The sequence below is a fragment of the Molothrus aeneus genome, chromosome 4 (assembly GCF_037042795.1).
Source record: "Molothrus aeneus isolate 106 chromosome 4, BPBGC_Maene_1.0, whole genome shotgun sequence".
NCBI lineage: Eukaryota > Metazoa > Chordata > Aves > Passeriformes > Icteridae > Molothrus > Molothrus aeneus.
Genome location: NC_089649.1, coordinates 14,301,522 through 14,318,065, shown reverse-complemented (window position 1 = coordinate 14,318,065; position 16,544 = coordinate 14,301,522). Strand labels below are relative to the sequence as shown.

Below are 16,544 nucleotides of genomic sequence, written 5' to 3'. Positions count from 1 at the left end.
ATTCATTGTCAAAATGGTAAATGTATTGATGGGCATTCCTGAACTGTGTACTAGCTAACATTTGCTTTAATGACCAATTTAATAGAATAAGACTGCAAAGTATATTTGCAGATACGAGTTGCTGCAAGGCTGCTGCAGGACAGGATGAGAATTCAAAGTAAGCTTGACAAATTGGAGACACAATCTAAAAAAGAATACACTTCAGAAAGTTTAAAGATGAGATTCCACAGCTAAACAACAAAGAGAAGGAGACACAAGTGAATAGATTCTTCAGAAAACACTGAAATTCATACTAGCTCATGCCCAAAAAAGAATTGACAGTGTCATGGTGTTTTGAAAGAAACAGATATTCCCCGGGGATGTGTAAAGTCCTGGTCTGTAAAACAGGTTGTTTTCTACTTATTACTGGAAAGGCTTCAGCTGCATTCCTGTGTCTACTTTGAGGAAGACAGTCAACTGAAGAGAGAACACACAAAAAAAAATTAGAAGTCTGGAAAATCATGACTTATGGCAAAAAACAAAGAATTGACTTATTAAAGTTGGAGGCAAAGAATTGTAGGTCATGGCAATCCAAATAACTGGAAGTAGCTGCAAGAAAGAAATAATTGTTCTCTACAAAAGGAAAAATAGATAAAAGATCATAGAATGCAACTGCTGCAAAGAGAACTGGATACTAGGCTGAACACTGGGAAAAGACAGCTAAGGACAGGGCTTCTAAGGCCCAAAAATGTATTTGCTGTAGTTTTTAAGGGAAGATTGGACAAACATCAGTGGAGATTGATTTTGGCATAGTTAAGCCTTCATTTGGAAAAGAGAATAGATCAGGTGACCAAAGCTCCTGCCCGCCCTGTTTCCTATGGTTCTGTGATTACAAAGGAAAATTCAATCCCCCAAACTAGGAAATGTCCAAACATCAGGAGTTGCCACTTGAGCTTCAAAGAGAAAGTGGGATCTGAAAGTGATGCTCACCATTTGTATGGAAATGAATTCTCTCATCTCTTTTCTCCAGCCATCACACAATCCCTCTCCCCACCCCCCACTTCTTGCCTCCCCTCCACCTCCACTTCCTTAGGCTGGGCAAGGACAAAACACAGCATCTTTCCACAGCCCTCTCCCAGGAATCTACACACATTCTATCACACAAGTCCTTGTGCATAATGTCACATCCCCAAGTGGTGCCTTGGAGCCTCTAAATATGCAGAAGCCAACTTTGTGTGCCACAGATCACACATGGGCTCCAAGGAGTACCAAGGGGAGGGCCATATCCTCTCCCTCCTACCTCCCCCAAGCCAGCCACATGCCAAGGAGAGGAAAGGAAAACCCCCTTGCACTATGCAAAGTGACTTTACATCTCCACAGTAAATTATGCTAATTAATGTGAAAGCAAAACAGCTCAAGGCTATTCCGAAGGATACAACTACTTCAGGTCCTCAGCCCTGCTCTGTATTATTTCAAGGCTTGGTCAGAAATTGTCCCCAGAAACATTTTTGCATCAGAAAAAGGCCTGTGCTCCAAAGTGAAGTAGTGCCATACGTTTACGTTTTCAAAACAAATTAATTTAGAAAGAGGAAAACTTTACATTTGATCAAAGAGCATAATGAAATATTTTTTGCATTTCAGGTTTTAATTTGAGAAGGAAAAAAATGATTTAACCTAAATGTAATCAAGCTGTTTTGTGAAGAATAAAATAGTTTCCAGCAGATGTGTCCCATGTATAGAAATTTCATATCTCTGAGACCTCAATTTGTCAGATTTGGTTTACATTCATCAGTGCATTTGAGAGGTATTGGGGAGAAACTAAATAAGATAGTGAGACTCCATAGCTGTAATTTCTTTAAAAAGTCAGCCTCAAAGTTAAAAGCTAAATTATGTAAATAATTAGTATTTCATTAACCTTTTTCTTCTGTTAAACCAAACCCAGAAATTTTTTTCAAAACAGTCAAGCTAGTTCAAGAATTGTCCTTGATAAAGAATATCAAGCTACTTATTTATCATGTGTGCCATAGCCCACCCGGCTTATCAACTTAAGTATCATTCTAAAATATGATTATACAGAGCCAGAGATCCAGAGCTCAGTTCTCTGAAAGTAAAGAAATCAGACAAGTAAACTTAAATAAAATGTAACTGGTGGAAAAATAGGTGCCTAATGGGATATTATTTAGAGTAGATGGATCATATCAGCCTGCTGGCTGATGTACATCGAGGCAATAGGTACTATGAGAGAAGGAAAGAAACACTCCCGGGTTTATATCACTTTTTCTTGAAATTACTCTGGCACCATGATTTGGTAAATTACCATTAGATGCACATTGCTGTGAAATCGTCTTAAGATGGACATTACAGATAATTAAATAGAGAAGAAATAGCAACTTTGAGAGTATGTAAAATTTCAGTGAATAGTACTCATTGAAAGCATGAATAAACTATATTTTGAAGTAGAAGAATCATTAGCTTCAAATACAGAAAGACATTAGACCAGGTAAATATCAACATCCTGCAAATGGATGGAAGTTACAGCTGCAGTAACAGGGCTCAAAACCCAACAAATCTGCTGGTGCTTTCCATTTCTGACACAATCAGAACTAAGCAAAAACAGTTCCTTTCATTTGTCTTTTCAAAAAAAATTTTGACTGAACAGAGAAGGCTACAGACAGCTATTTCTGGGAAAAATTAAACACCCCAGATTACCATCTCTTTGAAGCAGGAACTGTCTATACCCATGTCTAGGACTACGTATATTGCCACAAGGTTCCGATTGATAACAGAGGTTTCTAGGCATGCTGTATCACAAAAAACTTCACATAAAGGCAGCTGGTAAACACAGGAGCCATTGCAAGTCCCTAGAAGTCCAAGTCTAATAGAACTACAAGCACAGAGATTTACCAAGTAGCTACTGAGTGATTTTAAAGGGCAGCTAGGATTGCCTGGCATTGCCCCTGAAAACTGCAAAATTCTAATACCATAGAAATCTGCCTTAGAGAAGACAGTCAATAGATGGCAACAAAATGTACATATTTGACTCAAACAGTAGGTACAGAACCTCAGCAAATGATCTGTTAGGGTGATCAAGGAGCTTATAGCCTCAAGGTCTTGTTCACACAGCAGGCAACCCTGCCAAGTGTGGGACAAGTACAACTTCTCAAGGCACACTTAGGAACCTACAAACTCTTTGGAGTTTCCAAGTTTTCAAGGTCTGAAAAAATAACACAGAGTTTGCATTTTCTTTAAATTGATAGACTGCAAAATATGTATAAAGTATTCAAAGAGATTTTTTTTCCCCCTCAAGCAAAGACATATTTATATAAAGATGCTCATAAAACTCTGCTAGCCACTTCTCAGAAAGCCTCCCATCTCTTGAACAGGACTGCTTGAAAGGATAACAGGGATAGTTTTCACACATCCTCTGCCTTAAGATTCTGCAACTGTGTCAACTGAGGTGCATCTTCTTCAACTTTTGAATAGCTTTCACAATCAACAATAATTTGCAAGTTAAATTCAGATATTCATTCTGATAATAATTAGTTGTGCTTCTTCAAAGTCACTCACAGGATGCAATTTTCAGTCAAGCCACCTCTGTGTTTCAAATTCAAATAACTCAAGATGAGTAACAGACTGAATATGGAACACACAGCTTTACCAAACTGATTAATTTGGAAGATGTCAGGTATTGTTTTGATTATATAAAACTGTGTGCCAGTCATAACTGCAATACATGACAGATCTAATACCACTTCTTGCTTTCCAGATGTCCATTTTGCCCTCTTCAGAGCAGTTTTTACTGTTATTTAAACAGGATGAGAGAAGACCTGAAATGAATGGAAGAATACTTAAGAAATACTCTTCATGTGATAGAATATCACATTTTCTTACCCCTTCCCTTCAGGGAATTTTATTTTTTGCTGAACAGGACCTCTGTTTGGCTATGATGTGCCCCTAAATTTATATATATAAGCTCTCACAAGAGGTCTTGAAAGCCCCTCATTCCTGTAAAATGGCTTACTCCAGGCTTTTTTTCAACTGCATATCTGCCTTTTTCTTTGCTTTGGGGATCAGAAATTATTTGTGTGTGTCTGTGTGTGTGGAGTGAAACTGGCATAAACCAGTAAAGATCACTTTCTATCTTTCCTGTTTCATAATACAGAGTTGAACAGTCATAGTGGTTCAGTGTTTTTCATAGAGTTAAAAGAGAGCATTGTCATGAATAAAAGACAGGAGTCAGGAATTCCTGGGAAATGGTACAAGATGGAAGAGAATAATTACTTTGGCAAGTGCAAGGTGAGTTTGAGTGGGAAAGGGTTAAAACTGAATGAGGCTGGAGCAGGGTTACTCTGCCTTATTAGTTTGGTTATATTCTTGCACTGCAACCATTCAGAATGCCTTGTATGTGATTGTGAGGATTGGGCACATAGCACCCTACCTAAAATTCTGTTCTGTAAAGTATTTGCTCAAGGCACTTTGAGACAACCTCCCTATAAACCGGGGGTTTTTTGGTTTTTTCTTACCTCTTGGGTTATCACCAATGATGTTGGTTTTGCCATTCCAGTACCAGAGCAGCAAGGTTGCATCCCGGGATCCTGAGAGGATGTAACAATTCCCTCCAATGTAGGACTCGGAACGGGCCAGACAGGTCACAACATCCCAGTGGCCAAACACTACTTGCATCAGTTTACCTGGAACACAGCAAACTGATTCTTTAAAAACTGCCCTCTTATCCTAAGACAAATTAAAAACGTTATAAAGCATTTTAGAAATGTTTTCTTTAACCAAAAAATAAAAAAGTTCAAAATAGAACTGTAGTGGGGAGTACTATTTTCTCTTTATTTATTTGGTGGGAACTTAATTAAAAGTGCAGCAGTCCTTACAATCCATACAAAAAATACTTTCAGTCCCTCAATGTTACATTTTATTCAAAAGCCTAACTGGATTTGCTGAAGCCCAGCAATTGCAGTTCTTGAAGAACACACACACACTTTTCTCATGCACCTACTCAGCCCCAGGTAGCTGGGGCCAGGACAAATCCTGCACCCAATCACACTTTTGTGAAGTGTGATGCCTCCAACGTGTGACCCTGGCTTTCTCAACCCAAATGACCATTTGTTCTTTGGGCTGACTAAAGAACAAGGAGGAACAGAAGGGAAAAAGTCATGGCTGTGGAAGGATTGACAAGAGAGGCCAAAAAAGAAACAGGAAATACAGACTACTGCATTTCTAAATATAAATAAATAAAAATAAATTAAATGTTCTGAAAAGCATTTAAAAATATTAAGTAGCACAGATCAGTGTTGGGACTTAAGCATATTTTTATAAAATATTTTTTTGCATGAATTAAAAACTATTGGTGCCTTAATATGGGTAATAGGGAACACTTCACAGCCTCTTTTTAAACAGTACAAAGGCACTGTATTTGTATCCAGCCACTAAATAACAATTAATGGCAATTAAATACTTAAGGGAGTGATTCTGAGGAAAGAACAAAAATAGAGTTTACAGCCCAGTTTATAACAAGATCAAAAAGGTAATTTCATTAAAGTAAAAAAAAAAAAAAAAAAACCAGAAAAAAACCACAACATATACATTAATTTCTACCAAAGAAGTACTTCATGTATTTTAGTACATGAAGAAAAAATAAAATAACAAGATGCAATTTAAAGGAAATCTGTACATCAGAGTCAAAATCAAATACTGAAAAAACTTATAAGGCTGCTCTAACCTTCCAAGGGCAATTGTGAGATGAAGAGCTACCACATGAGCCATTTCTGAGTGGACAGGGCAAACCCCTGGCTGCACTCTTACTGTGCATACCCACCCTGTAGTGCAAGGGTGAGGAACTCGGGGATCAAATAATTATGTGATATATTTTTCTGTTGTATTGACACTACCTGGGATAATTTATACTTCTAGAACACAAGTTTATGCTATAAACATCACTGAATTATAGAGATCTCCTTCTCAATTATTTCTAATTTTATAGGTTCTTGTCTAGAAAACAAGCATTTTACAAGGTTATTTCTGCCTGGTTATTTTTATTTTGTTTTGTACAGCCTAAAATCCAATGAATTTAATCAAAACGAGAAATAAGATTTTGCTATTTTATATTGCTAAAAAAAAATCACTCATATCGTAAGAATTCCTCAAACTTTCCTGTTTCCTTTAACATGAGTTGTCCTCTCTACACAGTGATATCAAACTTTTTCATTTGCACTCAGATATCCCTATTTGACAGAACAAATTTTCTAGTTATTGTTTTATTTGACAGCTGTGCTACAAATAATTAAAAGAAAAATAAGACTCAAGTCTGCAGTACTGAAGCTAAAACACTGTCTAGAAGTCATTCCCACTGCTGGAGGAAGGTTTTATTGTGCTTCTGCTATATTGGCTATGCTGATAACCCATGATTTAAGTTGAAAGTATTTCCTATTAAAAACAAACAAACCAAAGATCTGATAGGAAAATGGTTCCTTTTTTTTTGTCTAAGTGCTAAAACATAATTGAATTCAACACTTGTGATCACTTGCCTTCATGCATTACTGATCACATCATCTTTTCCCCTTGATGTTCTGTTGATTTCAAAATATTTCCCTACTTTATTCTCATTTCAATTTGAAGCAAAGTAAACTACATCTGAATTCACTTCATTTAAGCAAGAGTTGCTATACTGACAAATAGAAGAAATAAATCTGAAACTTTTCTGACAATGGTATTTTGGTTTATACCCTGATTAGTTATGGTAGTAACAAGGTGCCTGGTGAATCTGCCATACATAGAGGAAATAACTTAAAGAGTTATTTGTAGTTCAGGTTAACCATATGTGTAAATGATATAATAGAATTGTTTCTCTATTCATATAAATCAAGCATATACACTGAATATTTATTACTGCTAGCTATCTGAAGATCCACTTTAAATTCACAGTTCTATGCAAATTTATTTTCATCAATGAGAAAATTAACCTAAGAAGGGTCTAACAAGATGTCTGTATAATGAATTGTGGGCAGTCAATATTACATAAATGGAACTTCTCCTTTATACTTAAGGCTTTAAAATTGTAGAAAATGACAGAAATACTGAACTACACCATGAGATCTAAAGTCTTAAAAGATTTTCATTAAAGACCAGTCTGTTTTGTCAGACATTTTGGTTTGCCAAGTGTGAAAAATGCTGTTAACTAATATATTTAAGAAATTATGACAAACATGCAGGATATTCCCTAGGTATTAATAACCTACTGGAAAGCTTGATGGCACACACCCATTAACCACACAGGGTCATTAATCCCAAAGAAGTACCTTGCAGTGAGGTCGCTATTTCCATTATAAGATAATGAAAGGGAAAAAAACATACCTAGTTTTTCCTGGGGTTCCATGGCTTTTAAATTCCTGTAGCTCTTACATGGAAAGATTCTTTTCTATTTAGCATGACACATGCATGACTTCAATGCTTTGGACACACTCCAGCTGACAGACTAATTTAACTACTGCCCATTATATCGATCAGCTTATGCTATATAAAAGAATTCAGTGGCTCCAAATCAATTCTAGGATGGCATGGCTTTCAAAGGCTTTCATAGTATTCTTTCACCAGATTTCAAAATTTCTCTTCTTATTCTATGGTACTTGCCTGTATTTCCTGAAAAACCCCAGTTCTCTGGTGCTGAAAACCAACCAGAGTTAAATTCATGTAAATACTTTAAGAATAATTAACTCTCCTGATATGCCAGGCTTCACACAAACTCACCTGTGAAAACTACAGTGCAAGAGCAGACATCCCCGCCCTGTAAGTTTGAAGTGTGAAGCTCAGTCTAAACCAGAGCTCCTTTTCTCACATGTGCTATCATTCCCCAAAAATGATAGCACACAATACATGGCAGCAGTAGGCAAGGAAAGATTTGACAAGCATTATTAATAGGGGAATAAATACACACTCCACCCCTCTTCCTTTATTTGAAACAGTACGCTGATTATGAACAGAAAAAAAATCTTTTAGGCTGTTTCCATATTTAAAAAATACATTACCTGAGTCAGTAGAGTAAACACGGAAACTCTTGTCCCAGAAGCCACAGACCAAGATGTAACGATTGTCAGAGGTGATGACAAAACACTGAGAATGCACCTGAATGCTTTGGTCTAAAAGGTCAGTGATCTGCCTCCTGTGCATACCTGTATTGCTGGCTGAAGCGAAAAACATACACACCAAGACATTTTATCATCCACCTTCACAGAACAAAAGCACAATTTAGAAACTTACATTCACACCAAATACATTCCTCACTTTTTTTTGTGGCAGGGACATTTTCTTTCTAATTCTACTTTAAATTCTCATTACACTTCTAGGCACAATGCTAATTCCTTGTAGTATATATTCTAAAATAGAAGAAATCCCCTTTTTAAGTGACATGAGGCTGAGAAATAAATGAAAGATTGAACATAGAAATGTAATAAGATTCCTTCCCTCCTTCTTGAAGTATAAGAAATTAAAAATTACAAACAAAGCAAAGGAATGTAATTATAAGAATACAGAAATCACCTAGTGGCTCAAATGCAGCACACAAAGGATCATGGTTTTAAATTTTACATCAGTTGTTTTTCATTGCAAGCAGTGCCATTTGAAAAAAGAAAAATTTCAGTAAACATCACTACTGTTCAAATTTTTTTAAGCATGGCACAAAAATTAACCAGTTTATCTCCGCAATTAACTTTAGGGTTGGGAGAGGTTATTTGCCCTATTTTGATCACTTAGTGTTTTATTTCCTGAGATACTCTTACATTGGGAATGCATAAAATGGACAGGAATCAATTAGTGAACACATTTGTCATATTATATCTTGTCCTTAGATTAATAAGGTGTGCAGATATATAGATAGATATATATATATATTTATACACATACATAGGTCCCACACACATCTATCATGAAAATCCTACACTGTAGGAAGAACTTTCAGAGTGCTTTGCTCCTGAGGGAACCTGATGTCCATCCTAGGCAAGTAATTTCTCCTGGGTTTGTCTGCCAACTGCTTGGAGCACTATTACTTCCATCCAGGTGGTCTTCCAGACCTACCTCTGTCCTAGTCCAGTGCTCTTCTTCACTCTTTGTTCTTTGACTCCTTTCCATTCTCACAGACCAGCTACCTTCCAAGCCTTGGGCTTATTCCATTTACTCTGTGTCAAATCTTTCATTTATTTATGCTTTTGCTATATTTAAAATGTTGGTAATGTCATGTCCATATGGCCAATTAATAATCTAGCAAGGTGTTGTCACTTGCTCTCTGCAGGTAACACAAATGTGGCCTTCACTGATCTTGAGGCCACTTAAAGAGTAACAGCACCATGTTATAAATGCACAGTGAACTGCTCTGTATGACAAAATAGCAGCAAAAGAACCTCAAAAGACATGCAGATCAACTAATTCAGTGAGGATAATGCCTTCAAAACACTTCACCTCAAAAAGAGGTCTAGGGTCTGTGTCATATCAGACATTGCTGCTTTATGTCTTCCTGTGCACCAGGAAAATGAGGAGGGCAGGAATCCCTCCTTACGACTGGGACAGCAACAAGATTCCTGCTATAACCATAAAAGTGTAATTTTGTGGTCCTCTTAGGTGCCATTTCTAGGTAAATGTGTCTAGCCACAATTAAAAACCTCTAACATTACCTACATAATTACTTGCTTGCACCCAATGATGCTACTTAGCAATGACAAAGAAAGCCTTACCCCTTTTAAACAATGTCCAGTGTAATCACAAGGATGATTTGAGATCAATTGTAGGAAGAGAATATTAAACCATTTTTCAGAATGTGAACATTAACTTTAAAGGTCTCTGTACCAACGTGATTTGGGATTTTTTGCTGTAATATTTATTTACACTTCTAAGATCTACTTGATAGCAGACTTTAAAGCAGAGCACAGATTTCCTGCTCCAAACATTTTTTGGATAAAATCTGTTTCAGGAAGGAAAGGAGAGTTACAGCACATGTCTGCCTCATAATAACTCCTGCATTATTCAGATGAGGATTGATTTCAGAAACTCAGGAAAAACACTTTAATTTTATCAGATCTATAAAATGGTTTCATATGCCCCCACTATTCCTAATCCTAGAGCTTACCCAGCAAAATGGCTACACAGGAAGAGTCTATATATATAGACAAAAATATTGCATTTCCTACTGGGATGTGCACATTAGTTTTGAAATGAATTTTCACTGTCTGACAGACCTGTCATTCTAACCTATCCAGGCAAGCTCATCTTTGCTCTGATTTTTCCATGCTTCTATAATTGGCCACACCCCTTTTCCAATTAAACCACACTGAAACAGCTGGTTTTTAAACTAAGCTCAAAGTCTAACAAAATTGGGGGGACACAGAATCCTGTCTTCTTTGCTCCTATCCTACAGCTAGTTTGTGTTTTGGTGTTAGGTACTTAAGTTTTTCTTTTCTCATCATGTTTAAGGTTCCATTTGCCATGCTACAGACTCCAAATACGCACTCCCCAAAGTTGGGCTTGTAATGAAAGAGCTGACCAAACTCTAACCCTGCTAATTGAAAAATCAGCTCCATATAAACTGATAAACCTCTATAATAAAAAGTCATGAATTGCATCTACTACACTGAGTCATTAAATAAAGGAGAGACATTCGTCCACCCCTTTTTAATAAAAGAAAAACATACACAAATTTAACTGGTGAAGCTGATCAAAAGATGCAATACCCTTGAAAAATGAATACTAATATCTCAACACTAAACCAGAGTGGGCAATATATTGCAACTTTGAAACTGCCTTGCAATTACACATTAATCCCCTCAGCCTGAACAGCAGGTCTATGAAGAAAGGATTGATCTCCTTTAATGATGGAACCCTAGCACCATGGTTTTATTTTTCACAACACGGTGCAGTTAAGAACCCCACTGTTATTATGAAAATTTCCTCAGCAAAGGAGCTCCATCACATTACCAGTGCACCGATTCATCATAACGTGCCTCGCTCCTGCTCATCAACAAGTCTGAGTGATGAAAAGATCCAATATTATCCTGACAGTACTTCATGCACATTCTCAATCACACATTATTACAGCATCCATATTAATTTTCACTGACACGCGTCCTAGGCCTGTTCAAATTAGGCAAACCAACGAGGGGGAGTTGATGAAATACCAGCATAGCCACAGCTCATTGCATTCCAATTTGCATGCAAATGGTTTATCAGGAAAATTCCATTCCCAGCAACCAGCAAGTGAAAAACAACCGTAATCTACACTTCAGGGCCACCATACAGAGCTTAATGAATCGCAAAGAGAGAAGGAAGTGACAGACCTATGAGAGGATCGATTTCCACTGGCAGCTGGTAAGGCTGGTCTTGTACAGCACCTTGATGAGCTGGAATTCAGGAAAGAAGATTTTAAAACTTTGCATTTTTTTTCATACATGAAGCCACATATATTTTATAAATCAAAGCTATGCCCTTTTTTTAACTATTCAAGATTCTTCTGCATCAATTGAATGAAAAACAAAAAAAATCCAGGTGCTTTTGCAGGCTGCTTATTAAACATTTATTTTAGATTAGGGCTATTCTGAATGTATGCCATCAGCAGCAGCTCTGGTCCTGAGCCATAAGCTCTAGCAGATGCTTTACTGGCAACCTCTCCTGTCGCAACAAAACAAAATTAAGTGGTAAAGAGGACTGAAAACAAAATGTGACAACCATCTGCTGACTGTAGCAAATACTATTTTCCTCTTTACTTTTTAAAGGACTGCTTTGGACAACTGAAGCACAAAGGACTTTTTTTTAAAAAGTCAGTTTATGATACAGAGAGGGAAATCTCATAGTCATCTCATAGTCAGCCAGTATTTAAGGATTCATCCTTCAACAAAACCCATTTATTTGCTAGTTTGCATAGAAGTTAATATATTAACTCTGCCAACCCACATTTCATCTGGGCACCTGACATACCAGTAAAATGTTTATGTACTGAATTCTCCTGCAGGGGTAAAAAGAAATCTTTTTTTCCACAGCTTCACTACAAAGAAACAAACAAACTGCTCTCCATCCCCCCTCCCCCCCACCGCCCCCCCCCTCCCCAGCAGCCTGCTTGGAAGAGAAACAAGAAATAATGGCTAAATATTTACACATATGATTTTTCTACCTACCATCCACAGCTTAATATAAAAATTAGTGTCAATACAAGGATTTCTTAAATAACTGATTAATAAGTAAATTCAAAGTTCTACTGCAATGAAACATCAACATAGAACAAAACAGGAAATCTGTGTGACAAAAAAGAGCATCCTGCTGGCTACCAGTGCCATTAGATGTCAGCAAAGCCACCAAATTCATATTCAAAGGCAGGAATGGGCTTTTTAATTACACATTAGTGACAACTGGTCACTTGGCAACTTAACTTTTTTATCATGATGCCTCATTAACAAAGACAATGCTAAGCCCACAGCAGGGGATATAGAGCAGTAATGATACCTGCCCTCTCATCCTAGGAGATCCCATTTTGGTATAAAATTGGAAGTCAACAATAGCAAAGGCTCAGGAGTCCACAGACAGATTTCTTAAGAGCACAGTACTCCATTAACAGCCTGCAACTGATGTGTGCTCCCACAGAAATGGGGTGAGGTGAGTTTTTCTTGAATATTTATGGTTGGCTTCTGTTTGTCTAATGGCAAGACAAGTATAAAATGCCTCTAAATGAAAAAATAGCGACTCAAAAGCACAGCTTACTGTTCTCCCTTTCAGAGGTGAGGGAAAAGCCTGAAAAATCTGAAAGCTGTGTTCAACTCAAACCAGTTACTATTACACTCACCAAACTGGTTGATTGCTCACGGATCATCAACCAGCAGAATTCTGTTGAAATCAAAACCGACTCCTACCACTTTTGAATGTTTTCTTCTTCCCATGAGTTGTACGTTCACAAAGGCCATTTTTTAAAAGCCTTGACTATTATATGCCCACTGTCACACATCCAAGCTATGAGAGGATACTGTCATCCTCCTTTCGGAGAAATCTTGGGAGCCCTGTAAATAGTTCTTGCTTCAACTTGTTATCTTAGACAAGTCTCCCTTCCCCCCTTCCTTCCCACCTTTCTCTTGAAGTGTTTCTCGGGCGGGTGAAATAATACATAGATGTTTCTATTTGAGAGGTAATTTGTAAGAATTAGGAAAAAAGTGTGGGAGTCATCTGGCTTTTTTCAAAAAGGTATCAAGGACCATAAGTCAAGATTTCTTAGTAGGAATTTCAACCATGTAAGTGTTTCCCTGATGCAAGTATCTTCTATTTAAGTTATTTTAGTGGAAGGTCATTTTTCCCCCCTTTCTTAAAAAGCCTTTGACCAAATATACTGCACTGCACCAAAATAAACCTCCTTTGACAGCTTGGGCCTAAGACTGTCATAGTCAAGGAAAGGAAGATGGATGTCTTTAAGATTGGAGAATATCAGAATTATAAGTGGAATTATATTCTCAAGTACAGCACACTTTTAAAGGAAAACTAATTTTATTCGTTGCTGTGCAAATGGCTATTTTGTTTTCCTTTCATACTGAGACTACATAAGCACCTACATAAGTAACTTTGGGATGTTTAAGATAAGACTTATCATATATTTTATTTTCTAATTCTCACAGAGTGGCTTTAACAGCAGAATATCGAGTTTTTAATCAAGAAAAAACTGGCAGAGAAGATTTCAGGCAAGTTCTACATGCTTTAAAACTGCCTTCGACATGATATGGTTCAGGCTCTCAACAGACAGAACAAGAGGAAGAATGTGCCTTTATTGTGACTAAATAGTGATAGACTGTTTTTGTCTTCATGCATGGTGCCTGATGGCCTGGAAAGAAACGTATTATTTTTACAAACCTTTGGTGTGCTACATATCTTGCTGCAATAGCTCAGATTGCCTTTCTAAGGAGAAACTAAGCCCACATGTGAAGAGCCTGCTGTGCCAATGAACTGGATTTGCTTTTTCCACTTTAAACCCACAACAGTTCTGCAGCAAATTGTGACCAGACAAGAGAAGTGCTGCTGGATGGCAGGGGTTTCTTAGGCTCCTTGCTTTAATGTACTTACCAGGGAGGCTGTGCCACTTGTTCACAGCAAAGAGCCTGTTGGCAGTGACCGTGATCACAGCGGGAGTGGACAGGCCAGGCTGGGTGTTGGCAGCCACGTGAGTGACCGGGGAGTTGGACGGGAACTTCAGGACCATGATAACATCCTGCTGGGCTTGCTCTGTGAACATCAAGGGGCTCTGCAGGAGGAGATACTGTTGAGTGCACACAACAAGAACCCAAATACACGGGAAAAGAGAACACGGGGAGGAGAAGAGACAGGACAAGAGAAGGAAGATTGAATTAAAAACCACGAGATACAATAGAAGCTGCAGTAGAAAAGCAAATGCAATAATAAGTGGAAAGGCTTATGGAAATAACATTTTAGGCAGAAAACCTTGCCTGCACCCTATTAATCTTAGGGCTTTGTTGAACACAGGGTGTCTGTATACAGACTTTGCTACAGATCACAGCAGATTAAACTAAAAGTTTTTCAATTGCCTATCTCTGCCAAAAGAATTCTCCTTCATATCTGCAGAGACAGCATGTCAAGGAAAGCAATGCCAAACTAGGAGGGAAACACAAAAAATAGTGAGCAAAAGAAATTCCTGCTCCCAGAGATTGTCTCAAGTTGCATTAAATTGGCAGACTGTTATTCTTTACAAGCCAGATGAGAACATGAAAGAGCATTAAAATAAACAGATACACACATACACTAAATATATGTTCTGTGTATATTTCTGGTGTACAAAAATAAGATTTATGAATGCAAAGTAGAAGACTTCACTGCAAATGTGTTTCAAAAGACAAACATAAATAAATGCACTTGTAAAGTGGACGTGATTACAGACACTATCCTGCATTGTTTCCAGAAATGCTAAAGGAAGGGAATGAATCCAGACTTTCATTTTCAACATAATTTTTTTGGTTTTTGGTTTTTTTAGTTTAGTAATTTGAAAAGTTTATTAACTTTTTAACTAAGTTCTCTAAGAATACTGCAAACATCAAAACAAAATATTGACGATCTGCATATCAAACGGGAGGAGAAAAAGCAACATCTGATGGGTTTATGACTGTGTGGTACATCTGAAAAAAAGAGAACCCCACTGAAATGCAGAGGTACAATCATCATGGTCACCAGTAGCCACATTGCTGAAGTATTTGTAATTTTCTAATAACCAAATTAGAATACTAATGAAGTGTCCTTGGCTATTCTCCACCTGCAATATTTCATTACATATATGTGTATGTAAGTGCATACATTTAATGTATATTTATACAGAACTAATAAAAAAATTAAATACATTTGCATTTTTATTATCACTCCTTTTAAAAAAGTTATTAAGAGTACTTAGAAAAACATATTGCCCTATGAATTCCTATTTACAGTCTTGCATAAAGGTGTAAATAAAAGCAACTAATAAGCTACCCAGACACCCTTCTGAGCAAGTGGCTAAAAGCCAATCAATATTATGAGTTAATCCTCCCTGGATGCTCATTCAATTAAAGGTGTCAGTAATGCCTCATCTGATGTGGCCTCAATTAAATCCAGCTATCTGATGGTTGAAAACACAAGGGGATACAGCAACAGCAGCAAAACCAGACAAATAGGCAGCCTTCGTGTGACTGCTAATTACTACACCTGGTGTATATTATGGCTTGTGCACTTAACACAGCACGTGGTAACTTCCAATTCAGCTGTATTCATGCACACACGCACACGAAAACAAAACTCAGTAAATAATGCAACTAGAAATAATTCAAAATTTTGACAGGAAAAATATCCCTGCTGTATTTCAGCTCCAGGAATACTTTTAAAACCACTTAATATAGTGCTATTATGAAAACATGTATTAATATCCACAAAACCAGCAAGTGAAGAACTAAGGGCTTTTTTTTCTGGGTGTACCCCAGCCCAAAAAACCACAGGAGTTAGAAACAGCTAACTCCTTAGATTTTAACTTCTTCTATTACATACTAAATCTTCACTAATTCAGCATCATGAAAAATATTATGATGAAACCACACAAACTGCTTTCTGGTGTCAAATTTATTTATATAACAATGGCTCTGACTAATACGTCAATAATCAACTTCTCAAGTTGCTCCTCTTCCTGAAACAAATCCCTTTAAATTAGAGCAAGCACTCTGTGCATGGCACCATGACAGACAGACAGACATATGGCAAGTGGCTGCATGAAGGGGAGTACCTGGGCTCCCCAATATCCCTGTTAGCAGGGCTCTTCTGAAACACACACACACATGAGTCCCTGCAGTGTCTGCTGGCCTGGGACCTGGGCATGGGGCACAGGCAGCTGAGCAACTCTCAGGTACGACACGTGATGCATTTGAGAAAGACCAGTAGATCAGTTTATCAAGGAAGTTTACACTTCTGAGACCCCTGCATCACAAGGTTTGTAAGCTACTTGGGAAACATTTCATGTTTCTGTGTAATCTTTTAAAACCTTCTGCACTTCAGATATGTTTTTAAATTAATAACCTTAG

At 37.4% G+C, this 16,544-nt stretch overlaps 1 protein-coding gene across 2 annotated transcripts in view; it reads right to left on the bottom strand.

Annotated features, from left to right (window-relative positions):
- Positions 1-16,544, bottom strand: part of LRBA (LPS responsive beige-like anchor protein) — a 367,997-nt gene that overhangs the window by 24,245 nt on the left and 327,208 nt on the right. For both annotated transcript variants that reach the window (XM_066547964.1, XM_066547965.1), the window contains 4 exons: positions 14,062-14,254; positions 11,307-11,369; positions 8,013-8,168; positions 4,503-4,670 (listed from right to left, as the gene is read on the bottom strand). In XM_066547964.1, the coding sequence (XP_066404061.1) occupies positions 4,503-4,670; positions 8,013-8,168; positions 11,307-11,369; positions 14,062-14,254 (580 nt within the window). The remainder of the gene's footprint in view (positions 1-4,502; positions 4,671-8,012; positions 8,169-11,306; positions 11,370-14,061; positions 14,255-16,544) is intronic.